Source organism: Xyrauchen texanus, chromosome 8 (assembly GCF_025860055.1).
Source record: "Xyrauchen texanus isolate HMW12.3.18 chromosome 8, RBS_HiC_50CHRs, whole genome shotgun sequence".
Lineage (NCBI taxonomy): Eukaryota > Metazoa > Chordata > Actinopteri > Cypriniformes > Catostomidae > Xyrauchen > Xyrauchen texanus.
The window spans coordinates 14,296,190-14,322,356 of NC_068283.1; the positions used below are offsets into that span (position 1 = coordinate 14,296,190).

At 40.1% G+C, this 26,167-nt stretch overlaps 1 protein-coding gene across 3 annotated transcripts; it reads right to left on the bottom strand.

Annotated features, from left to right (window-relative positions):
- Positions 1-366: 366 nt before the first annotated feature.
- On the bottom strand, positions 367-25,513 carry LOC127648045 (intercellular adhesion molecule 4-like). 3 transcript variants are annotated; one of them, XM_052132630.1, is made up of 6 exons: positions 14,175-14,308; positions 13,651-13,680; positions 13,151-13,417; positions 12,043-12,372; positions 9,495-9,746; positions 367-773 (listed from the first exon to the last, which is right to left on the bottom strand). In XM_052132630.1, the coding sequence occupies exons 1-6, from the start codon at positions 14,221-14,223 to the stop codon at positions 766-768; spliced, it is 936 nt and encodes a 311-aa protein (XP_051988590.1). In that variant the 5' UTR covers positions 14,224-14,308; the 3' UTR covers positions 367-765. The 3 variants fall into 3 exon arrangements, with proteins under 3 accessions (XP_051988590.1, XP_051988589.1, XP_051988591.1); XM_052132629.1 differs by lacking the exons at positions 13,651-13,680; positions 14,175-14,308 and adding an exon at positions 25,375-25,513; XM_052132631.1 differs by lacking the exon at positions 13,651-13,680.
- Positions 25,514-26,167: the final 654 nt, after the last annotated feature.

The following is a 26,167-nucleotide window of genomic DNA, read 5'->3' on the forward strand; positions in this document are numbered from 1 at the left end:
ATAAACTCTTCTCTTTTCCTCAAAGCTCTGGAAATCTGACATTTAATTGATCAAATAGTCGTTGCATGATCAGAAAGCTACAGTATCAGTTAAGGACAATATGTTATAAATGTATAATAATTCTTATTAAATAATAACTTTCCACTCATTTATTTTTAGGTCTAATACTAAAAAACCTTTGATATTTGTCTGGATAAAGCCATTTCTGTGTAAAAGTCCAAAACACCTACTCCTTTACCCCTGATACATAAAACATCATACCAAAGAGTAGCTAAACACAAAACCATTCAAAATTAAACTCGCTGAGGAAACAGCACACAAGCAGCAGATAATAATGTCACAGCATAGGACATTCAATTACACAGATATATTTTATTGGACATTGAGAATTCTTTTACGACTTTAACTTGTATTTATAATATTAATGTATTATTTGGTGAGTAAGTATCTGTAAACAATAGATTAAAATGTCACATTAAATGCCATAACAGTGTGTCTTGGAACGCACTTTTAAAGTAGTTAAAATAATCTTGCACAGAATATTAATAGCACAAACTATGATAACTCATTTACACATGACAAACATTCAGGTTTGACTCTCATATTTAACAATTCAAACCCCCTGAAATAGAGAATCCCCTAAAATGAAACATGTCAATGTAAGACATTCTACAACCAAACAGACTTTGAACTCTCCTGTCCAGAAAGTCCTGAGCGTACCTTGTAGATCTATGTGTCTTCGAAACGTTCGCAAGGTTTCTGGAATTAAACACCTGTAAAACAGTGAATGGCAGATTAAATGAAATGAAAGGAAATTAAGTTAAATTAAATTAAATTAAGGCTGCTATCTAGAAATTGTCTTGATGTTACTGCAGGGACTAGAAACACATATTTGAATATTTATTTTATGTAATGTAGACCTGTTAAAACAAGACTCTGTCTACTTATGGAAAGTTTTTAAACCATTTGTTTTTTTCATTTCCTGGTTGTGCTTCTATATTTGTGCAATTTTAACGATGAGTCAAATCACACCCATCCTCTTTCTGTTATTTCCATTCACCTCCTTCTGCAACAATCATGAGACATGTTTTTTAGCTGGCCTTTCATCCCAGAGTGTGAAACCTTTTTAATAAAACTACTTTAGAACATTAAACATTGTTGTTATAATGTGTGACATTTGGTGTCTTATTATTGTGAATAAATGTGTTTATACTGAAGATATGCTTATATTGGAGTGTCTATTTAAAATAAACAAATAGCCTCTACAGACAGACAGACAGACAGACAGACAGATAGACAGATAGATCGATAGATCGATAGATAGATAGATAGTGTCACGAACCCCTTTCCTCTGCCCCATCTCCGCTTCCTCGTGCACGCACACATACACTCCGCTCCCGCTTCCTCGCTCCACCCCCTTGAGCTCGTACGCTCTGTTTCCTCCCTCGCGAGCTCACACGCTCGTTCTGCTATTACGAGCTCTCGCTCGTAAACTCTCTCCCCCCTCTGACCCACTTGCACTCACGCGCTTCCTATCTTCACACATTAGTTTCACCTGCACTCGTCTCATCACCTGTCATTCGTTACACCTGCACCTTCCCCTATAAATACCCAGCACTTCCGTTTCACGGGTGTTGGTTATTGTGTGTTTAGGTTCCCGTACCTTTGCCCCTGCTAGTCCCGTCTAGTTTTGCCCCTGCTAGTCCCGTCTAGTTTTGCCCCTACTCGTCACCTCTTAGCTTGCCAACTCGTTCCCCTGTCTTCGTTCCCACTTGTTATTGTTATTCAGATTACCCTGGCTTTTGACCCTACGCTTCCCTCGACGATTCTCTCTGGATTAACCCTGATTGTACTTTTGCCTTCACTGCTTTATTCTCAATAAAGCAGTTTTTCATCATTGTGACTGTCTCTACTTGTGTGTGTGTGTGTGTGTGTGTCGGGTTACAGAATAACCAACCTCACCGCAGACAGTCACAATGTTTCACGCTAAGGATTCGCGCAGCTCTCTAGAGCGGAGAAGCACATCTCATTCGGCGCGCGGAGCTACAGTGTGGAGAGAGGACCACGCGCTCATGGCCCGGGGGCAGCAGGTATGCACAATGTCTGATTTATGTCACCCTGTTTCACCTGTGTCTGCCCCCGAGCCCGTTTATGCATCCAGTGCATTTCTGAGCGCCGTGCACTCTTCGGGCGCTAACCTAGGGTTTCCTATGCAAGGCAGCGGTTGTGTAACGCATAACCCCACCCTTGACATTATGGAGCCAGCGGCCCGACTCTTGGGGTTGCGTCAGGGGAGTCAACACTTGGAGGTTTTTATTTTTTATTTTTGTGCCCTGGCTGACCAGGTGAATTTTGATGAGGTGGCTCTGAAAGACATTTTTTCAATGTGGACTGAATGAGCCAACCTCATCATTAATGCCTGGTGGTCGCTGCCCCCTTAACCTGGTTCAGTTTATTGACCTCGCCCTACTGTACTCTGGTTCCTCGTTCACTGTGGGGGAGGCAGACACTGAACCAGCACCAAGACCCCCCTCTTGAAGCCTTACACGGCCCCCGTCTTGAAGCCTTACACGGCCCTTGTTCCGAAGTCTGACACGGCCCCAATCCCGAGGCCTGTCACGGCCCCAGCCTCGAAGCCCAGCACGGCCAGCGAGCCAGCGCCCATGCCCGCCAGGGCCAACGAGCCAGCGCCCGTGCCCGCCACGGCCAACGAGCCAGCGCCCGTGCCCGCCACGGCCAACGAGCCAGCGCCCGTGCCCGCCACGGCCAACGAGCCAGCGCCCATGTCTGCCACGGTCAGTGAGCCAGCGCCTGTAGCCTCGACCGTCCCCATGGCCACATCCCCTGTTGGCCGAAGACGTCAGAGAAGGAAGAGGGCCCCTTCTCCCCAGTCTCGTCTTGTGCTCAAGACCGCAGAGGTTCCCCCAGAGTCTCCCACGGCTCTGCCGGGTTCTGCTCCGCCCCCAGAGTCTCCCACGGCTCTGCCGGGTTCTGCTCCGCCCCCAGAGTCTCCCACGGCTCTGCCGGGTTCTGCTCCGCCCCCAGAGTCTCCCACGGCTCTGCCGGGTTCTGCTCCGCCCCCAGAGTCTCCCACGGCTCTGCCGACCTCTGCTCCGCCCTCAGAGTCTCCCACGACTCTGCCGGCCTCTGCTCCTCCTCACGAGCCTCCCAGAGCTCTACCCCTCGAGTCTTTCAGGGCTCCATCCCTCGAGTCTTTCATGGCTCCACCTCTCAAGCCTCTCACGGCTTCACCTCTCGAGTCTTTCAGGGCTCCATCCCTCGAGTCTTTCATGGCTCCACCCCTCAAGCCTCTTACGGCTTCGCCTCTCGAGCCTCTCAGGGCTCCTCCGCCTCTCAGGGCTTCCCCTCTCGAGTCTTTCATGGCTCCACCCCTCAAGCCTCTCACGGCTCCGCCTCTCGAAGTCTCTCAGGGCTCCTCCGCCTCTCAGGGCTCCGCCCCTCGAGTCTCTCAGGGCTCCTCCCCTCTCAAGCCTCTCAGGGCTCCCCCTCTCGAGTCTTTCAGGGCTCCTCCTCCTCTCAAGCCTCTCAGGGCTCCGTCTCTCGAGTCTTTCATGGCTCCCCCTCTCGAGCCTTCCAGGGCTCAGCCACTAGAGCCTCCTATGGCTCCCCCTCCCGAGCCTCCTACGGCTCCCCCTCCAGAGCCTCCTACGGCTCCACCTCCCGAGCCTCTCATGGCTCTGCTCCCAAAGACTCCAGAGCTTCCTAGGGCTCCCCCTCTCGAGCCTTCCACGGCTCCGCCACCCGAGCCTCCTACGGCTCTGCTCCCTAAGACTCCAGAGCCTTCTAGAGATTCGCCTCCCGAGCCTTCTACGGCGCCACCTCCCACGGCGTCACCTCCCTCGGCTCTGCCTCCAGAGCCTTCCAGGGCTTCACCTCTGGAGCCTCCTATGGCACCACCTCCTATGGCTCTGCCTCCAGAGCCTACCAGGGCTTCACTCCTGGAGCCTTCTACGGCGCCACCTCCCACGGCGTCACCTCCCTCGGCTCTGCCTCCAGAGCCTTCCAGGGCTTCACCTCTGGAGCCTCCTACGGTGCCACCTCCATGGGCTCCACTTCCTGAGCCTTCCAGGCCTTCGCCCCTAAAGCCCCCCTTGGCTCCACCTCCAGAGCCTTCCAGGCCTTTGCCCATAAAGCCTCCTTCGGCTCCACTTCCAGAGCCTTCCAGGCCTTCGCCCCTAAAGCCTCCTTCGGCTCCACCTCCAGAGCCTTCCAGGCCTTCGCCCCTAAAGCCTCCGTCGGCTCCACCTCCGGAGCCTTCCAGGACCCCACCTCCAGAGCCACCTACGGTGCCGCCTCTGATGGCTCCGCCTTTCACGGCTCAGCCCGGACTTCCTGACCCTCTACCTGTCCTGTGGCCTCTTCCCTGGCCTCCGGACCCTATTCCTGTCCGGTGGTCACCTTCCCGACCCCCGGACCCAGTCCCTGTCCTCCAGTCGCCTTCCAGACCTCCTGACCCAGTCTCTGCCCTATGGCTGCCCCCTAGACCTCCCGACCACCCGCCTGTCCACTATGTTCCTCCTGACCTTGCCTTGAACTGCCCATTGACCCCCATGGACTGTTTTATTTCCCTCTTGTACCTTCTATCCCCCTTGGACTGCCCTCATATTGTTTGTGTGTTTTGTGGGTTTTCTGCTCCCTCGAGCTCACACGCTCGTTCTGTTCCCTGGAGCTCACACGCTCGTTCTGCACCCCTGGAGCTCACACGCTCGTTCTGCACCCCTGGAGCTCACACGCTCGTTCTGCACCCCTGGAGCTCACACGCTCGTTCTGTCCCCTCGCGCTCCTCGCAGCTGAGCGCGGCCGTCAGGAGCCGTCCTATTCAGAGGGGGGAGTACTGTCACGAACCCCTTTCCTCCGCCCCATCTCCGCTTCCTCGTGCACGCACACATACACTCCGCTCCCGCTTCCTCGCTCCGCCCCCTTGAGCTCGTACGCTCTGTTTCCTCCCTCGCGAGCTCACACGCTCGTTCTGCTATTACGAGCTCTCGCTCGTAAACTCTCTCCCCCCTCTGGCCCACTTGCACTCACGCGCTTCCTATCTTCACACATTAGTTTCACCTGCACTCGTCTCATCACCTGTCATTCGTTACACCTGCACCTTCCCCTATAAATACCCAGCACTTCTGTTTCACGGGTGTTGGTTATTGTGTGTTTAGGTTCCCGTACCTTTGCCCCTGCTAGTCCCGTCTAGTTTTGCCCCTGCTAGTCCCGTCTAGTTTTGCTCCTACTCGTCACCTCTTAGCTTGCCAACTCGTTCCCCTGTCTTCGTTCCCACTTGTTATTGTTATTCAGATTACCCCGGCTTTTGACCCTACGCTTCCCTCGACGATTCTCTCTGGATTAACCCTGATTGTACTTTTGCCTTCACTGCTTTATTCTCAATAAAGCAGTTTTTCATCATTGTGACTGTCTCTACTTGTGTGTGTGTGTGTCGGGTTACAGATAGATAGATAGATGGATAGATAGGGCCTTGGCATAAATAGTACAGTGGTGAGTTTGATAAGGGACTTGAATGACAACTGACTGTCTTGGTCAGTGCCCAGCTATTTCTAATTTACAACAGGTTCAGTTTTGGTGCCTTGATAAATCTTTTGTATAAAAAAAAACAATGTATTTATTATTTCATTACATTTTGTTTTATCTGCATTTAGAACCAATTTGAGTTTATATAATCGTGACTGGACTAAATCAAAAGCAGACAGATAGATATTGTAATGCCTGTGAAGAGTAAGATGCACAAAAGTAAATAATTGTATCATCAGCATAAAGGAGAGAGAGAGAGAGAGAGAGAGAGAGAGAGATAGAGAGAGAGAGAGAGAGAGAGAGAGAGAGAGAGAGAGAGATTTGATTTTCAAAAACCCATTTTATTACAAAATGTACATGTCACAAAAAATAGATTAAGTATCAATTAAAAAAGAAGAAACATTCTAATTAAAAGGGGAAAAACAACTCTTCTTCAAAAAGTTCACAAATGATCCCGTTTAAGCACCAAATTGCTTCAAATGATGGAAGGTCATGCATTAATCTGTAGTAATGAAAATCAATCATAACTCTAGATTTGACTAATTTTACAAAAACAGCTTCTATACTACTAAAAACATTTTGTTCCACTTTCTCTTTCCTTGTGGTATATATTGCCATTTTTGCTTGACCTAATAAGAAGTTCAACAATTGACACTTCTGGCGATGTTTTTTTTAACATATTTAAAACCACAAATAAACACTTTCATTGAAAAACTACATTGAAAGAAATAAAAAACATATTCAGGATATTAAAAAGAGGTTGTAACCTATCACAATGCATAAAGGCATGAAAAATAGTCTCTTTTTGTGAACAGAAAGGACAACCTTCAGTAACGTCATCATTTATCAGAGAGACAAAAGCATTGACAGCAATGGCACCATGCAACAATCTCCACTGTAAATCTCCAGGTTTTTTAACTAATGGTGATTTATATAGTGAGAGAGAGAGAGAGAGAGAAAGAATAAAATTGGTGACCCTTGAGGAACTCCCATAACAACAGGTAACAAAGATTTGATTATTATTATTATTATTATTATTATTGATTTGATAAATCTTTCTGCACACAATGGGATCAGGCAGAAAAATTTACATTTATGCATTTGGCAGATGCTTTTATCCAAAGCGACATACAGTGCACTTATTACAGGGACAATCCCCCCGGAGCAACCTTGAGTTAAGTGCCTTACTCTAGGACACAATGGTGGTGGCGGTGGGGATCAAACCAGCAACCTTCTGATTAACAGTTATGTGCAAGATAATTGGCAAACTAACCAACAGCTTGATTGAATAATATGAAGCCTCTTTTACAAGATGCAGTAACAACTATGCCAAATGCCTTTTTTTTTTTGCAATTGCCATTTTGGTCATATTTTGTCTTGGGCACATTTTCCCTTCGTCCGATGACTTCTGTGCCACCACAGACTAATCACTGACCCTGCCCAGCCACCCCTTTGAAAAGCTCCTGGCTCCACCATTGCTAATGGGGCAACAATATTTTCACAGTCATAGGACTGGGATTAAAAGAGAGAACTTTAAAGTATAAAATGCTCATTTAAAATGTCCAAAATAGCCAACTTCTCGGATAAAGTTTGATTCCCTGTAGTGATATATTTAGGAATTTTGGTACCATTTTAGACAGAAGACAATGACTTTATGCAACTTCCTAAAAAGAAACCAGTCAGTCTCTGCCTTGGTTTTTCTGGCTTTAGCCCAGGCCGCATTGCTTTCTTGCATTAAGTCGGTCAACTCTGTGGTTAACCATGGGTTGTTTCAGGCCTTTACTTTATAATTACCAACTAGGGCATGTTTGTTAACTAAATAAATAAATCCACTGTGGAAAAAGTTTCATGCTGTTTCCATGCTATATAACATCCTTAAATGTTTTGTGCACATGTATCTCTAAATGTACATTGAAATACATTTTGAAGCTCTATAAACTTGAAACGTTTCTGTGCAATGTATACTTTATGTCCAAAGAATGTTCACTTTGTCATTGCAATCGTTTTGCAGTTTGCACTTGTTCACTTCACACTTGCAAGAGTGAGGTTTTGTCCCTTATTTTTATAAAACTGAGCACTTTCCACAAACTGATATATTTTCTATGAATCTGGTTTTCACAGTAGCTTGCGTCTGTTAAACTCTACATACTTCAATTAATCTATGACATTAATAACAACTCTGCTTCCAGATGTCACAACTTTTTGAGTTAAGATATCACAGTGTGCTGCTCTGTGGCAGGGAAGTAACACCTTGAAAGCTCATCTTGGCTTAGAAATCACTTCTTGCATATGATGACTCATGAAGCATGCTTAAAGGTGCACTCAATCATTTCTTCCCCAATAAAAGGTTTTACTCCTAAAGAAATGAATTGTAATTTGAAACATGAGTATAAAATCAACTGCTCACATGAGATGAGGACTCTAGTCATATCAGTGACTTTATAAAAGCTGTTTTATTCTACATGGGGCAGAGGCACCCTCATGGGGTGTGCCATTTTAAAATCACATGACCAGCCGAATACTACTCACTTCATTTCATTAAATGTTTTTATTGGACACTTTCACTCTTGGATGAAATGAATCATGACTGACTGTGAATAGTGAAATTCTACAATGGCATCTGTAACTGAAAACTATTGATTTTTAATGATGCTGCATCCACACCACTAGGTGTCACTGTAAGTCCAAGTTGACATGAGCAAAAATGTACTGAGTGCACCGTTAAAAGGTATAAAGATTTGCAAAAATGATCATGTCCAGTTAGCTGTAGAAGAAGTGTTAAATCTTGTGATAAGTTTAGTTGAAGCAAAGAATGTGTGGAATGTCTTATCTGGTTTTAGGAGGATCTATTAGTACATTGAGGTGATTAGACTCAAAGATGATCAGGCATAATCTCATTGGATGGTACTATGATTTTATAAAAAAGACTCTTTATACTAAATGCATGGCCAATGTGAAGTGTTGGTTGGCAAACAACTTTCTCCAATTAAACGAGGATAAGTCAGAGTTTATTCTTTTTGGTCAAAGGGGATGTGGGGTAAATTTAGAAGGCAGCTTGTCATTGCTTCCAGGGAAAAACCTTCCTATGTGAAACCTGGGTGTTATTTTTGCCTCTGAGCTGAAGTTTGATCGACAAATATATGGTGTTGTTAAAAATGTTTTTTTCCATCTTAGATCTATAGCAAAGTTGAAGTCCATCCTCTATTTAACTCAAGGTGATAGAGCTTTGCGGTGGCAGTACCTAGACTTTGGAATGAGCTGCCGTTGGCCATGAAGTCATCTCCGTCTCTAGTGTCTTTCCAGGGGGCCATAAAAACATATTTATTTTCCCTAGCTTTTAATTAATTGCATTATAAATTGTACTAGGTCAATTTATCTTATCCTGTTTTTGTTGGTTTTAAATGCTTGTTGCATTTTTAAGCTGTATGTATGTGATTTAATTTTTTTATTTCATTTTTAGCTTATTTTAACCTTAGCAAACTCATTCATTTCAAAAGCTTTAAAGGTGATATAAGTGATTTTTTTTCATGGAAAGGTATGCAATAACTTTTCCTACTCCCTTAAAGAAAAATGCATTGAGATATCTCACCGGTCTCTGTGACAGCTTTAGAGTCTGTAAACAGCAAACAAAAATGTGTTCACGGACTGCGGTCACTGACGCTTTCTGCCTGTCAGTAATTTTGCATGTTCTCATACTGTAGTAGTTATAGCGAATGATTGAGGCTTTTTACATAATTTTTGAGACATGTTGTTCATAACAGTTGTCAATTGAGGGTAATGTTTGCTGCTGCTGTTGCAGAAACAACAGTGTCTTCTCTCAATAAAGCTCAATTGGTATATTTTGGAGTGGGGGGTTTTGGGGAGAGGGAGCGTGGCTACTTCAATGGCTCAGTCTGGTGGAAGTACAAATTCAAGTGTTAGACCATGCTTAATGTTTTTACGAATCTCACCTTTGGATTTGTGCTTGATGACAAACTGTTTGCTCTTTTTCCCAAGGATATTGGATGCAGTGCATGTATAGACCCCTGGGCCCAGTGATGCTGCTGTCAAAACAGGGTGATTATCAACATTCTCCTGATGGTTTGAGGAGCTCCAGGTATATACAGGAGGAGGGTTGCCAACAGCAAAACAGTTCAGCCGCTTGTCACCGTCCTCACTGATATCCAGTATCTCCTCCTCTGGACTGGGGAATTCAGGGGGGTCTGATTAAAAAAATAAATAAAATAAAATCGTAAATCACTTCAACATGCATTCAACCAGAATCTAAAAATACAAACCTTATTAAGCATCAGTGTCAGATAAGTATTGTCTCTATCAGACATTTTCAGTTCACCTTTCCCTCTAGCGCTGCTGATAGAGCATTGTGTGTGCGATTCACTCCAAGATACAAATTCTTGTCCCGAAACAAACCAGGAAGTAATCACATTCAAATACACAATGGTAAGTGTGATTTGGTGGTTGAAATTTTGCTCTAAAATGACATTCTTACGCCACTGACAGTTAGGTTTATGTTAAGGGTTTGGATCAGGGACTAGGGTTAATGGTTGTTAGGTTTGACTACACTGTAATTTATTTTTATTTTTATATCTCTAGTTGTATCATGGTGCTTTTTTGAGTTGACATAACTAAATTGTCCAGTCAACTATACATGTTAAGTTGTGATTACATCCATACTTAAGTTGATTCAACAAGTGTATTTGTCATCTCAACTTGCTTAACAAAGTTGTCTGAACAAAGACTGCCAGCTCAGCATACATCTGTTACTTTATGATGTTTGTTGAATGTCACCATTATTGAGGTGTGCGTGTCAAGTGTTGACATCTATGTTCCTCCAATTCAAACTAGTGTGTGTCTTACCTGTTTTTCTTAAGAGGACACCATCCTACAGTCCATAACTTGCAGGGTTTACATAACAATTAAAATTAGGTTAAATGAACTCCACCTTTGCAGCGGCAGGCCTTACATTTCCGTAAATTAAAGTGAAGGTGTTATAACTACATCCAATTTAAGTTCAGCCGACTAAACTGATTAAAGTAATGTTCCAGGTTTAATACAATTTAAGCTCAATGTTGATTACCACAAAAATAAATTTTGACTCATCCCTCCCAAATCTGGGTTACAGTGAAGCACTTATAATAGAAGTGAATGGGGCCAGATAACGATAAAATAATCACTTTTTCCAAAGTTTAGCCACAAGACATAAACAATATGCATGTAAACATGATTTTAGTGTGATAAAATTAATTAGCACCTTTACCCTTTAAAGTTATAGCCAGTTTCACAGCTTCGTTGCCATGACGATGTAATGTCAACAAACCCTTAAATGACTGTAAAATTACCATTTAAACAACCTTACAGCTCAAATAATACACAAGTTTTAACTGAAGAATTAATGTAAGTGCTTTTATAAAATTATAAAATAAATTTCTGCTTTTAAACCCTCCACAAATTGGCCACATACACTTCCATTGTTAGTGCCTCACTGTAACCTTGATTTTTGCTTTTTTTTTTTTTTTTATAAAAGGAGGGACAAAACATTGTGCCACAAATGCTGTCGATTGAGCTTAACTTGTATTGAACCTGGGCATATTCCTTTAAGTTCAGTTAAATAAGCTTTTCATAACTACATTCAATCAGTTCAGATTACATTTTAATTTGTCAGTCAGTTTAAGTCAGTTAAGCTAAAAAAAGCCCATGCAAAAAAAGGCACTAAATATAATGAGCTGAATCAATAAAGCAATTTTTACAGTGTGTATTACATCATTTACTAAATTTACAACTCGCTTTTGGCGCCACTCTGTGGACATTTCGCCTCATCAACACTTCCAGCTTCAGCAATTAGGGGGCAGTAATCTCGAATTTTGGGAAGTAGAGACCGATTTCAGCAGCAGAAATTTGAGCTCCTTTCACCAAATTCATAAGTTCACATTACACATTTCCCACTATGTCTGTGTGTTTTCTGAGCAATCGTTCGCAGAGACTGCCCCGCCACTATTGTAATTTGTTTTGTATAGCAATATAACTGATGAATATAGCTGATGACTATAACAAACAAACAAATCATCTTATTAGAAAAGAATATACATACAGTATATTATACTGAAGCATATAGAGAAGCAAGAAAACTGTGTTTACAGGGGGTGTGAAATCATTGTTTTTTCTCTGGTTTTGACGTCAAAATGTAAACGGGCAAGCTCACAGCAATTATGCACATTGGATAAGTTGTTATAGCTTATGGTTTATTCTTAAAACGTTTATGATATTTCCTCACTAAAAGAACACAGGTAAAATCATTACAATTATTTTACAAGTAAATGGGCTATTACGCATAAAAGATCATGAATGTAAACTCCCTCATTGCTGATCGCTTTACACTTTACTACGTCAGATGGCTCAGGTATTTGGCCCGAATGACTGCACATGACATATGAAGGGCTTATCTTAGGTGGCAACAAAATGTTTGTACTGCAGCATTGGATATCATCTTTATTCACTTACACTGAGCAGCAATGTTGAGAGCTTCAGACTGTACTGTAGGAGGAGGTTGAGGTCCTTCTGCTCCCAGTTCTAGCTTTGCTTCACACCTGTACTGAACTGCATCATCAGCTCTGTTTGGGACAATTAGCAAGGTGGAGGACACCTGGACTGGTGTAACAGCTGATACCTCTGAGAATGAGTGCTTGTACACTTCAGTTTGTCCTCTGTACCATCTTAAAACAAGGTACTGAACAGGTGCAACGTTCTGCACCTCACACAGGAGCTGGTACTCTCTGCCCTCCACCACTGGGCTGGTGTCATTCAATCTTATGGAGACACTGTCTGGTTTCTCTGCATGAAGATAATAGCAAATCTAAACAATGAAATGTAATAACCTGAAATATTTCCAAATATTATACTAATGGCATTTCATATTTTTCAGTTAGCCTGCTGAAACGTAACAGCTTGGAGCAGCTTCAATTCCGAGATTGTCTTAACTTAATACAAGCTGGTTTAGGCTTGTTATTGTTGCAGGTATACCAGTTTGACCAGATTAGCCATTTTAAAGACCAACTGGTCTCCTGCATTAAATGTTATTCACTGATAATTTTCTCCTTCACCAGAACTCTCGAATCTCATTAACGCTTGTGTTAAATAAAAAAAAACAGCACCCTGAGACTCATTAAGCCAGGGTTGATGTGACACACCTATCACACAACATGCCAAGTTTAAAAACATTTATAAAATAAAAAAAGACTAAAATGAGATCAGAAATCTATCACAGAGAGGAAGATTACAGCAAATAATGACTTAAATTCCAGTCTGTTCCTTACACAAAGCTGTCATATGGCTTCTGAAGACTTGGAATATAGCACATGAGTCATATAATGTACTGTATTGTATTTTAATTGTACATTTTTTGTCTTTTTTTTTTTTTAGCTTGGCAGTTTAAATCACTATCCACTTTTATTTATCAGCTTGGACATTCTGCCTACAAAAAATTATACTGGATTAAAATGATATTGGTGTACGTAAATGATGGATGAACAACATCATTTTAAAGTGTTCACTTGCATAATTTTTTCTTCGGAAGGCTGATAATTCACAACAAATTAAGTAATGCACTTACTGTATTGAACAAGGTTTAGTTTTTCTTCACACTGCTTGGGTGCAGTGAAAAAAACGGCATAACAGATTGGCTCCTCAATCCAGTCAGTCAAACTGTCCACCTGCCACTGAACACTGAGGTCATGCTGTGTGTGTGATGCACCAGTAATCGATTCCCATCCAAGCACACGCACTGGACGGGAGGCCACACAGCTGACCGACACTGGATCCCCAAATTTCACCACTACTCTTGGGGGAGAGATCTCCAGGGAGCAACTGTCACCTAACACTGGAGAATGTGTGCATCATAATCAAACACATCAAAATTACACTCAATAAACACACTAATACTGTATGTATACAGCATTTAAATGTTCATGTGTTGTATGGTAAACCATTACTAGAATGTTATTCAGTCTCATTAAAAATGTAGGCCTAAATAATATTATTGAATTACCCTGACTCCTTTCCTTTAAAAGCATAGTTCACCAAGAAATGAAAAATGTGTCATTATTTACTCACCTTTGTTATGTTCAAAACCCGAATGACTTTCTTTTCATGGAAAACAAAAGGAGATGTTATTTAGAATGACAGCCTCTGTCACCATTCACTTAAATTAAATGGAAATAACAAGCAATGTAAGTGAATGGTGACTGAGACTTACATAAAGTACTTCTCCTATGTTTTGTTTTTTGTATTGTTTTTTTGTTTGTTTGTTTTTACAAGGAAGGAAAAAAAAGTCTTGTTTGGAAGAAGATGAGTAAATGTTGACATAATAATTATTTTACATTTTGCATAAACTATAATGTAATGCAAACACTCTTAGGTTCAGAAACCATAAGTGCATACGCTTAGTGACTGCTAAAAATGTCTTAAACATGTAAGACTACTCTAAATCAGTTATTTTAAACACATAATTACAATAAATATTATAATCCTTGAACAATTACGCACCACAAAGGTTTATAAAAATATACTGCTATTATTTTATACTCTTAGCTTAACCTAAAATACTTTAAAACATTGTTATTTTTTCAATGACTTACCTATTCCTATAATGAACAAGCCATGAAAACATAAAATAATGTTTTTCATTTTGTTCAAAATGGTTAAAATCTGTTTTAGTCCAGGCACAAAGGGAAAAGGAATTCCGATGCGGTCCTGCTTGGCAACTTAAAACAGTGAACTGTGACTACTAACTAAAGCCTTCCCTTGTATTGAAGGGGCTGGAGGGGGGATTGAAGTACTGGGCCTCATTAGAATCAGCTCTCCCTCTCCTTGAATTTATATGTCTCATTCAACTGTGCATAGTTTTTATCAGATCAAATGAACGTAGTATACTTAAGACTGAAAGGGGATTGATTTTCAGTGATAAATGAGAAAACTAGAACATCTCTTTAATTTGCTTTTTTTTTTTTCTTATCTAATTTTCAACTAATTTATCTTTAAAGTCACCAAAAAGCATTTTGCATTTGTATAAAATAGCAATCTTGTGTTAATTCTGTGAGTGGATCAAATTGCTTGTTCATGTGCATTAGAGCATGAGGTAGCTGTTTTAATTCTGTCAATTTCTTGTTACATCTAAACCTACATTTACTTTATAAATAATTCTAATAAGTTGTTTGCAATGATTATTTTGAGTAACTTAATGGTTAATCTCATTAAATGAATTTAACTAATGTTTTAATTCACATGTCAAGAGCTACGAGTTCCGGCAAGCTGTCTTAAAATGCTTCACTGCAGCGAGGTTGCTATGTCAACACTTTGTGCTCAGTCACATTTCTGGCAGATTAAAGTCCCACAGGTCACTGTGTTAATCACATACACAAAAGAAACACTAGACTTCATTTGAAAAGCATAAGACATACAGTACTGTAATATTTACGTGTTCTTCAAAAGTCCAGTTGTTTTCTGCACATTGACTTCGTACTACAATTACACAATGTAGTTCTTCCTTACATGAGCCAACAGTGTATAGGATTCATGACAGAAGAAGGGGTGATAATGATTATGTTGCTATCCAGATGCTGGTTAGAGACTGAAACAAAACTGATTAGGTCTATACATAAAAACAAAAATGCCACAGTTATCAGATAAAAACTGAACAAAATTTTTATATCGTCTAACAAAATGTGAGTGGTGCTTGGCCATAATAAAGTTGCTGCCACTAGCACTGGCGTAGCCACGGGTGTGCCTGGGCGGGCCGGTGCAACCCAGCCATTGTCTTACACCCCAATTCCACCAACAGCAAATGGTTTCTGGCCTCGAACCACGAATGGCTAACATCAGAGGCTGTCTCATATTATGCAGTGGCTCCAACTTTATTTTCTCTAACTGAAAATGAAATATAAAAAAATATATATATATTTATGTGAATTGATTGTTATGAATTGTGTTGATTAGGCTATGTATTTTAATAACTTCTAACCTGTTCATTAAAACCAGATCGAGTTGACTTATCGATGCTTGAACAGATCGATGCTGAATTAAATAACTTTCAAAACTCTTCAAAACTTTACAACTCTAAACTCCATCCACTTATTGTTAATGATGTTCAGTGACAAAAATAATGTTAATGAGTGTTCATGTATGAATTGATTATGACTTTTATTCATTATAATTTCAATTAATTGCATCAAAAGCAGCTTGTGACGGCATAAATAAGCTACTTAAAGTTACTTAAATTATTCTGGATAATAATATATGCTCTCAGAAATTTTTTTTTCCCGTACAACTAAAACAAAATTATGTTATTTGCTTTGAGTTTTTGTCATAATTAAGGGTCATCTGTCCCCCATTTAAATGAGAGTAGAGTTATTTCTGTAACATCTGTCCATCCGTCCACCAGAGGGAGCCCTCACCTGAATACTGAACTCTGTCACTTCCTGTTTCCTGCCATGTCACTTCCTGTTTGTTATGTATATAAGCCATGCACACTCACTCAGATTTGTGAAGTATTGCCAGTTCATCTGCCTGACCAAGTGTTTATCTATTGCTATCTCGATCTGCTTCATGTTATGATCTGCTGCCTGTTTATTGAAATTGTGTTCTTGGAATACCCCTTTTACATTGTTTGCCTGTTTTGATTGATTACCTGTTGCAACCTCTGCCTGTATTACTTACTACGTTTGTGATTTCTGATTTGGATGTGTTCATTAAACTCTTCTGCAAAATGGATTCTAACCCAACCTCCGATCTGAGTTCATTACAGAATATTTCGCCAGATCTGAATCCAGCTGAAGTATCACAGATTCAAGCCGTTTTCAACTAACAGTGTGATGTGCTACATGGATTCCAAATTCAATTTACCATTCTACGTGCCGCTAACGAACATCTGACCAATTATATTCAATATCTTCCACCGACCAGAAAAGAATTGGAAAGATTTACTTTACCTGACAAATGTGATGGTTCGGCTGATAAATGCAAGGGATTTCTACACCAGTGTCCAATATATTTCTCCAACCAGCCTGAAGCTTTTCATTTGGAAAGGATTAAGTGTTCGTTTGTTATGACTACTCCCTGGAAAAGCACTAGATTGTCTTTGCCCAAACGGCTGATGCCCAATCAGCTACAGACTTTGTTTGATTATTTCGCTAAACAGATCAAGGAAGTGTTTTAATATCCTGCAGGGGGACAGGATATCTCTGTACAGCTTTTGCACTTATGCCAGGAAACATAACCTGCTGCTGAATACGCTGTTCATTTCCGCACATTAGCTGCTCAGAGCGGTTGGAATGATATAGCTTTGAAGTTCGTCTTTCGTAAGGGGCTTAATCACGAGTTACAAGCAGAACTAGCATGCAGAGATGAGACCACTACACTCAATATATCAACATGGCCCTAGGAATGGAACGTTAACAATGTCGCAATGATAGGCTACGTTTCTACTGTGGACATTCAGATCACCAATGTGCAGCATGTCCCAATAAGACCACGTTCTCCAGAAAAGAAGTGAGTAAAAGAATTTCCTCACAAACAAAGCTTTAAACTACCACTGACCATAGATTTTTATGGGTGCCTATACTGTTTCAGCATTGGTAGATTCCGGGGCACCTGTAAACCTGATTCATCATGAACTCCTCACTAAACATGCCTACCTTTCCATGCATACCTTCCATCAACATAACAGCCGTCAACAACGAACCCATAGGAACAGGCATCACACAACAAACCATACCTTTGACTATACACATTGGTCTCTTTCATACTGAAAATTTCATACTATTTCATTATATGTGATATCCTCCCCTAAGAACCAGATCATCCTGGGACACCCATGGTTAAAAGAACACAATCCCAATATCTCTTGGGCACAAGGTGAACTCATCAAGTTGTCAAATTATTGTCAGCAGAACTTGTTTCCTGTCTGAAATCACTATGACATGTCTATCTACTAGCATAGAAAACCCAGATGTTCACGTGCAAACCAAGATTCCTGAGGAGTCTGCAGAATTTGCCGAGGTGTTCAACAAGGATGAAGCGGCCCAACTTCCCCCTCACTGTCCATGGGACTGCGCCATTGAACTCCTGCCTAATGCATCTCCTCCTAAAAGTAACCACTGTCACTTCCAGAAACTCAGGCTATGGAAAACTGTTGAAGAGGCATTAATTTCAGGCTTCATACACCCCTCCACATCCCCTGCTGCAGCAGGATTCTTCTTTGTGGAAAAGAAAGATGGTGGCCTCAGACCCTGCATTGATTACCGTGGCCTCAACTCAGTGACAGTCAAATATAGATATCCTCTTCCATTAGTTCCTTCAGCCTTAGAACAACTACGTGAGGCTCGAATTTTCACTAAATTAGACCTCCGAAGCACATACAAGCTCATTCGAATCAGAGAAGGAGATGAATGGAAGACGGCCTTTCTCATCACAAGGGGGCACTATGAATATCAAGCCATGCCATACGGCCTTGCCAGCTCACCAGCAGTATTCCAGTCTTTAATCATTGAGATTTTCCATGATCTCTTAAACAAGTGTGTCATCGCCTACATTGACATTTATCCTTATCTACTCATAAACCAAACCACAGCACATTCAACAAGTTAAGATTGTGCTAACTCACCTACAAGAGAACCGACTTTATGTAAAGGCTGAGAAATGTGAGTTTCACACCACCAGTACTACGTTCCTAGGGATACATTATCAGTCACCAAGGGGTAGAGCTGGATATGTAAAAAATCAAAGCAGTAACAGAATGGCTAAGTCCAACAACTATCAAAGAACTACAAAAATTCCAAGGCTTTGCAAACGTCTACAGACGGTTCATCAGAAACTACAATATCACAGCAGCTCTGTTAACTTCTCTCCTGAAAGGTAAACCCAAGAAGTTGCAATGGACTATTTCAACACAAGTATCTTTTGAAAAGCTCAAGACAAAGATCACAACAGCTCCTATTCTCAAAAACCCAGACCCTAGTTTACCATTCATCATAGAAGTTGATGCTTCTGACTGTTGGATAGGAGCTATGCTCCCACAAAGACATGACACACCAGGCAGAACGTATCCTTGTGCTTTTCCAGGAAACTGACCAATGCAGAACAGAACTACGATGTGGGCAACAAGGAGCTTTTATCGATCAAAGCTGCACTAGAAGAGTGGCGACACTGGCTAGAGGGGATGGTCCACCCATTCCAGGTAATCACAGACCACAAGAATCTTGAATACATTAAGAGTGCTAAACGTCTGAATCCTAGACGGGCACGCTGGTTCCTGTTTTTGACCAGATTTCAGTTCACCATCACGTATCGACCTGACCGTAAAACCTCCAGAAGGTATGACCCCTCACATGGCCCCTGTCAACCAGAATCCATTCTACCACCAGCAGTCATTGTTGCCCCCATCCGGTGGGACATCATGGAAGCAATCCAATGGGAGCAACAAACAGACCCCACTCCCACAGCATGTCCCCCTACCAAACAATACATACCACGTACTCCCAGAAAAAGCATCACCCAGTGGGTTTAAGTGTCTCTTAGCACCGGACACCCAGGAATCCGACAATCTATAAGGCTAGTACGTAATTCATTCTGGTGGTCAGGTTTAATTCAAGATGTCACTAACTTTGTCAAGTCTTGCTCATCTGTGTACAATCAAAGACTCATAGAGAACTCCCTGCTGGACTACTTGAACCATTCCCCATTCTACAAAGATCCTGGTCTCATTTCTCCATTGATTTTGTCATGGATCTCCCTAATTCCAACAGTTTCACTACTGTCATGGTCATTATAGACAGATTATTTAAATCCTGTCGTCAAATTCCTCGTAAAGGTCTCCCTAGAGCCATGGAAACTGCTAATGTCTTGTTTCACCATGTTTTCAGGATCTATGGTCTGCCAGATGGCATCATGTCGGACTGAGGCCCCCAATTTACTTCACGTGTATGGCAAGCTTTCTGCAAACAGCTTGACATTAACATCAGTCTCACCTCCGGCTACCACCCACAGGCCAATGGACGGGTGGAAAGACTGAAACCGCAGCTTGGTCACTATCTCAGATCTTACTGCAGCCGAGAACCGGAAAAATGGAGTGACTTTCTTCTTTGGGCTCAATATGCTCAGAATTCACTCACCCATTCCTCCACAGGACTCCACAGTGTTCTGGGCTACCAACCACCCATGTTCCCTTGGTCAGGTGAACCATCGACGGTGCCAGCTGTGGACTATTGGATCAGGAGAAGTGAGCGGGTGTGGGGCAGCGCTCCTGTCAGGCTTCAACGTGCCATCCAGGCTCAACGTATTCAGGCCAACTGTAGGAGGCATGCCCACCCCAACTACCAGCCAGGCCAAAGAGTCTGGTTATCTTCGAGGGATCTTCGATTGTGGCTACCCTGGAGGAAGCTCAGCCCCATGTATGTAGGTCCATTTCGTATCCTGAGACAAATTAATCCTGTAACTTACAAACAAGAGCTTTCTGCTAACTACCGCATCTCTCCTTCCTTTCCTGTGTCATTGTTAAATCCGGTCCACCCTACATCTGGCTCTGGAAATGGAACCAACACCACCTTTTGGAGATTGATGGAGCTCCAACATACCTGGTCGGAGAAATCATGGATTCAAGATGATGAGAGAACCAGTTGCAATACTTGGTGGACTGGGATGGATACCAAAAAGAGGAAATACCTTTGGTAGTCACAAGAGACATCTTAGATCCCTCGTTGACCCAGGAGTTCCATCTAGCTCACCCTGCACCTAGACCGATGGGACACCCATGAATAGAACACCTTTAGGGTTTTGTGGTGGGGGGTTCTATAATATCTTAGTTGCCTCCCGTCCACCAGAGGGAGCCCTCACCTGAATACAGAACTCTGTCACTTCCTAGTTCCTGCCACATCAGTTCCTGTTTGTTATTTGTATATAAGCCACGCATGCTCACTCAGACTTTGCAAATTATTGCCAGTTCAAATGCCTTCCCAAGCGTTTATCTGTTGCTATCTCGTTCTGCTTCATGTTATGATCTTCTGCTTGTTTATTGGAATTATGTTCTTGGATTACCCCTTTTGTATTGTTTGGATTGATTACCTGTTGCCAACCTCTGCCTTTCTGATTTGGATGTGTTCATTAAACTCTTCTGCTAAATGGATTCTAACCCGACCTCCAATCTGAGTTTGTTTCAGTGAAAAGCTGCTTATAACAGTAAACCATAGCGTACACATCGATGATACTGATTTACATCATTTTCATCGGTCCAAAGACATGCCAGCAAATTAGGAAAGAAAATATAAAACTAATAATGTTCATTCTATTTTTAAATTTTCAAAAATGTCATGGGTCAAATCCCCATTTAATAATATCTCTGCTTGGCCAGTGCCTCCTAATTTTCCCCATGTAACATTAAAAAAATGTCTGAATGTACTCCAACACAAATATTGTTAATTGACCTTTAAATAATCTTAACAAGTTCTGTGGTGATGAACAGTTCTACACATTGTATTAACACTTGTGTAGTATAACACATCTGTTAAAAGAGCCAATCATTTTTAAGATACAGACATCGCCTGTCAACACGTGAAGTTGTATGCACATTAGCTTTACAAGCTGGGAAAGCTTTTTTTTTTTTAGCATAATCTGTGGCAAAGAAGCACTTCATAATATCAGTGTTGTCAGATTTTACTGCTGATTTGAAATATGTTGTTTAAACATAAGCTTGGCAAGCAGTTTTCAAGATTTCAGTGTTCCCCCATTCAAGTAGAAATTGTCTCCCAACAGCGTTATGAAGATGGCTGACAGTGGACTCCCAGGCTAGAAAGACTTTGCCAATATTCACTGACCTCATCAAACTCAAACTGAGCAATTTTTGATTTTGACCAAAGCAAATACATATTTAAAGGAAGAAACTTAGCTCACACTAACACATTTAAATATAACATTATTACAGGCTGATAAGCAAAATAAATGAACTTGGAATATTTGTTATAAATAACTGATTTACTAAAGCTTTTCCTTTAAAATTAATGAATCAATTAATGAACAAGAGAGGAAAGGAGAAAAGACATGAACACAACTTTCAGGGGTGAAATCACAGTTGCACTGCTTTTACACATGGTTCCAAGCACGATTCATTCTTAGTGAATTCTCCCCTTAGTATTTATTTTGGAGAAGTGTGTACTTTTTTTTATATTAAAATACTTCTACACTTGTTATTGCAATTTGTTGTGATTTCCCAACGTGCATCCTCTTTTACATCTGTGATTTTTATACAATCCCACTGCTCAGGAACCACAAACACCTTTTCAACAAACAACTGCGGTAAGTCATGGCACCATCACATCATCGTTACTTGCACTGCATGCCATATGTTTAACGGATAGCTTTATTATGTGCTTGCCTGTTTTTAGAGTAGTTTGAGTGTTAATGGTGAGTGTGGTGAGATCAGGGGCCTGTACCATGAAGCTAGTTGAACTAAATGACATTTACAGGCTGCTAGAACTCAATAGGACAGTGATAAAAATTTAAAAGCTGACATATCAATGTGTAAGTTAATTTATATACTGTAAGTCCATAACAAGAACACACAGGTTTATACAATTTAAAAGCTTTTTTTTTTTTTTTTTTACTATTTATAATATTAATTATTTATTTAGAAATTTTACTTATTTTTTTTATTATTAAAAATATAAAATCTTTAATATCCATTTAAATTGAATGCTGAATATCTTTTAATGCTATTACAAATTAATATTGTCTACTATTGAATAATTAAAAAATGAGCACTCGGAATACACAATAATTGGTGTGCAATAATGAGACGTATTAGTTTTTTTGTCTTTTTAAAAATACCTATTTTGTGGACCGTGACATTGAACTTCATGTGAAATACTGTATGTTCATATGAAAGAAGGGGTTTGGGTGACATTCATGCCTTTCTATAGCCATCTTCAATGATTAAACTTTTAATTTAAAATCGATAATTACTGGCATGTATTATTAATACATCTTAGTAGCTATTCATAGAAATCATAATATTATATTATTTATATACTTTTATAGCTAGAGTAGGTACATGAAAAACAATTATAGTGTATTTTAGAAAAAATACAAGACTCCATCTGCTGAAATTCTATATTTAAATAATTTACTATGAAGAGTGGATTTTGTGGATTTCTGATATTTTTTGTATTTTCTGATATATTTTGTCTGTGACATTTTTCTCACAGCTGATTGATTCAATATCTGTTAGCGATCTGTTACCCAGTACAAAACCTTCTACATCTAATCATTGCATGATTTGATGTCTGAAGAATATTACCATATGCAGCTTTTATTATGTATTCAAATTTGTATTGTGTATTATTGTGTCCTCCAGTGGAAGTTTCAGGGCACAACAGAAATCTAAGAAATGAGATTGAGTAGCAAGGGATCTAATTAAATGGTTAGATGGACAGTAATTCTTTCTGAGCTCTGCAAATGCCATAGTCTGCCTTTGATAGGTGGCATATGACAATCATTCATCTAGATTAGGGCTGCACGATTTAGGGAAAATGTCATATTGCGATTATTGAGGCTAATATTTTGATATGCGATTGCGATATAATAAACAAATATCATGAGTCAACTTGCTTGGTTATCAAGGAAAATGCAAAAATATATTACTGATAATGCTGAAATGTGTATTTTTCAACTCAAACATAGGGCCTACTAGCAACAACAACAACTATAAATGCAGTGTTTTCAAATTAAAATATTTTTACAAAATTAAATAACATCTTTATTACTGCAAACTTGTTATTTTCTCAATATTTCACCTAAATAAAATAGAACAATAAATAAGAAAATACACATTTTCATGAACAGGGAAATTTAAGCAGGATGTAACGTACTTTCTATAAACTCTTTTGAAAAGGAAACTGGATATAAAATTGTGGTTCACACAAACCACTAAAACTGTTGTTGTTGTGTGTGTATATATACACACACACATCTTATTGTTGTTGTAATTTTAGTGTTATTTTTCAAATAAGATTGATATGATGATCTCATCAATGATGCAACACGTTGCAGCGGGGGTGAGAGACGAGCGTCTCAGTGTTGGAGCGCGCATCAACAGGTGTTCTGACAATCCGTGGAACTTTAAATCTCGGTCTCGACTCCCTCAGATTGGGTCTCTTCCGCGACTGGTTGAAGCAGCTCTGACCGCACAGAGAATGACAGTTTTGGAGTTTTTGCATATTTACATGTAACGCTCCCGTATTATATTAACTTTAATTATTGATTAAATAAAGCTGTGATCTGTGTTTCGGTGTTATTTTTTCTGACCACCAATTCAGTGTCGGTCTGCTTGGCATCCATCTTCACCTGATTTCCACGCTGAACACGAGAAACTCACATGACCATACCTGCCACTCCCTGACTGGTCATCTTTTTAATAGTGGTGTAGAAAATGGGCAAACAGCTCTCAGAGAGAATGGGCTGTTACGTCCACACGTGCACTTATTTATTTAATAAAATCGCAGCATTTGCCGTCATATAATCGCACAGGCTAATCTAGATGTGACACTATTTGGTGTTTGCAAGGTTTACAGGCATCCATTTATCGAAGCCACATCTTCTCAGACATCACAGAGAGGTTTGATTAAAGGTGTTATATCATGAGTTAACACCGATTTCTTTATCGTTTGATATAAAAGAGCTTAATGTACTATGAAAAAATACATTCAGAATTCAAAACTTTTTGTTATTGAACAATATTGACCTTAAAAAGAAAGCTGATCGTATAAGCAGGCATTGTATGCTTTAGTTTATGAATTGTGGTGGAAAATTGAGTTTGCATAGACTTTGCATTCACATACACAGAATGTTTCAGGCGTTTGTCAGGCCTACATCTGATTTCTCGATTTCTTTGCAGCTTCATCATAGCTATTGAATAATGACTGCTATTATAGACTACCATCAATTCGTTTAATGAAACCATTGTTGCTCTGTGTAGCTTGGGGCTAGAAAAGTTGTCTGAATAGCATCAGAAATAAAAGGATATAATAGACATGTATTTTAAGAATTGCCATTCATATAAATTGATTAAATGTTAGGGCATTTCTAACATAAACAAACAAACAAACAAAAGCCTTTGACATTGATACTGGTCAGCCAATTGTAAATGAGGGATCAAAACTCATTCAACATTCAACTTTTCGTATTTTTTAAAAAAAGAATAGATCTTAGTTCAAGTTAAGCTCAATCCAGAGCATTTGTGGCATAATATTGATTGCCACAAAAATGTATTTCCATTCATTTCTCTTTTTATAAAAAAAAAAAGAGCTAAACACTGGGTTAAAGTAAGGCACTTACAATGAAAGTGAGTGGGGCCAATCTGTAAAAATAACCACAAGACATAATCAGTATGCATGTAAACATGAATCATTTACATTAACGACAACTTCGTTGCCATGACAACGTAACGTCAACAAACACTAAAATTATAATGATTTAACAATTTTACAGTTCAAATAATACATGACTGTTAGTAGAATAATTAATGTAAGTGCTTTCATAAAATTATAAGTTTCACATTTCTGCCTTTAAACCCTTCAAAAATTTGTCACGTCCATTGTAAGTGCCTCCCTCCAACCTTTTTTTTTTTTTTTTAAATTAGAGGGATAAGTGGAAATATATATATATATGAGCCACAAATGCTGTCGATTGAGCTTAACTTGTATTGAACCAAGAATATTCCTTTAACTATTGTGTACATGCCTGTCCTCAGACTGGCAAAGCCCTTCTGATACGAATCTTACAAGGTTAGCATACCTTGTGATGCTTCACAACGCTGAATAACCCGCCTTTGTGACGAAACCGCGCAGTTTAATGCATTATCCACCTGCCTGCTAATCTTTAACATCTTTTACACTAAATATTCCTTTTGGAATGAACTATGTGTGGAGTTTACTTTAATAAAATTGCTGTTGTATAAGAGAACCCACGGACGGTTTTACGACAGGAAGGAGTCAGTTTACGGCTCTCTCAATTCATTTATAGCATCAACAAACTTGTAAAGTGCTAGTTGAACGTTACAGCCGCCATACACTCTAAAATGATAGAACCGAGAAGGTTGATATCACAGTAGGCTACTATAAGATCTCTGCAGACTGACTGAGAGTGAGGCCAATTAATAATTTACGGTTATCGTCTCAGTAACGTGGCAACGAAAAAAAACAACTATAAATAATTAATTTCCTTTGGGTTACAGTGGAATGGAAGTCAACTCTAATGCCAAAGACTTTTGAGGCTTTGAATGGAATAATGGAGTGGACGTTGAAAAACGTTTGACAACTTGGCCTTTCTCCGTTACAAAACTCACAAAATTATATTTGAAAAAATAAATAAAAATAATACATAAATTCAACCATAAATCTATACCATTTACAGTGGTAATATTAGCTTCCGAAATCGAGTGAAAGGCGCAAAACATTCAACGTGACGTGAATTTACAATTCTTACTTACAACGAAGGCCTACAGCATTAATATTAATTACAAAATTCTGACGCTACTTGGTAAACCTACTGGGGCGTCCACTCACGTCAGCTAATTAATATTCAGGAG

Excerpts from the sequence above, each read along its gene's own strand:
- LOC127648045 (XM_052132629.1), bottom strand. The coding sequence starts at position 25,465 with ATGTTAAAGATTAGCAGGCAGGTGGATAATGCATTAAACTGCGCGGTT. Across the intron at positions 12,373-13,150 it reads ACTAAACCTTGTTCAATACA|AGAAACCAGACAGTGTCTCC; the intron begins GTAAGTGCATTA and ends ATCTTCATGCAG. Across the intron at positions 9,747-12,042 it reads TCTCAACATTGCTGCTCAGT|ACCCCCCTGAATTCCCCAGT; the intron begins GTAAGTGAATAA and ends TTTTTTAATCAG.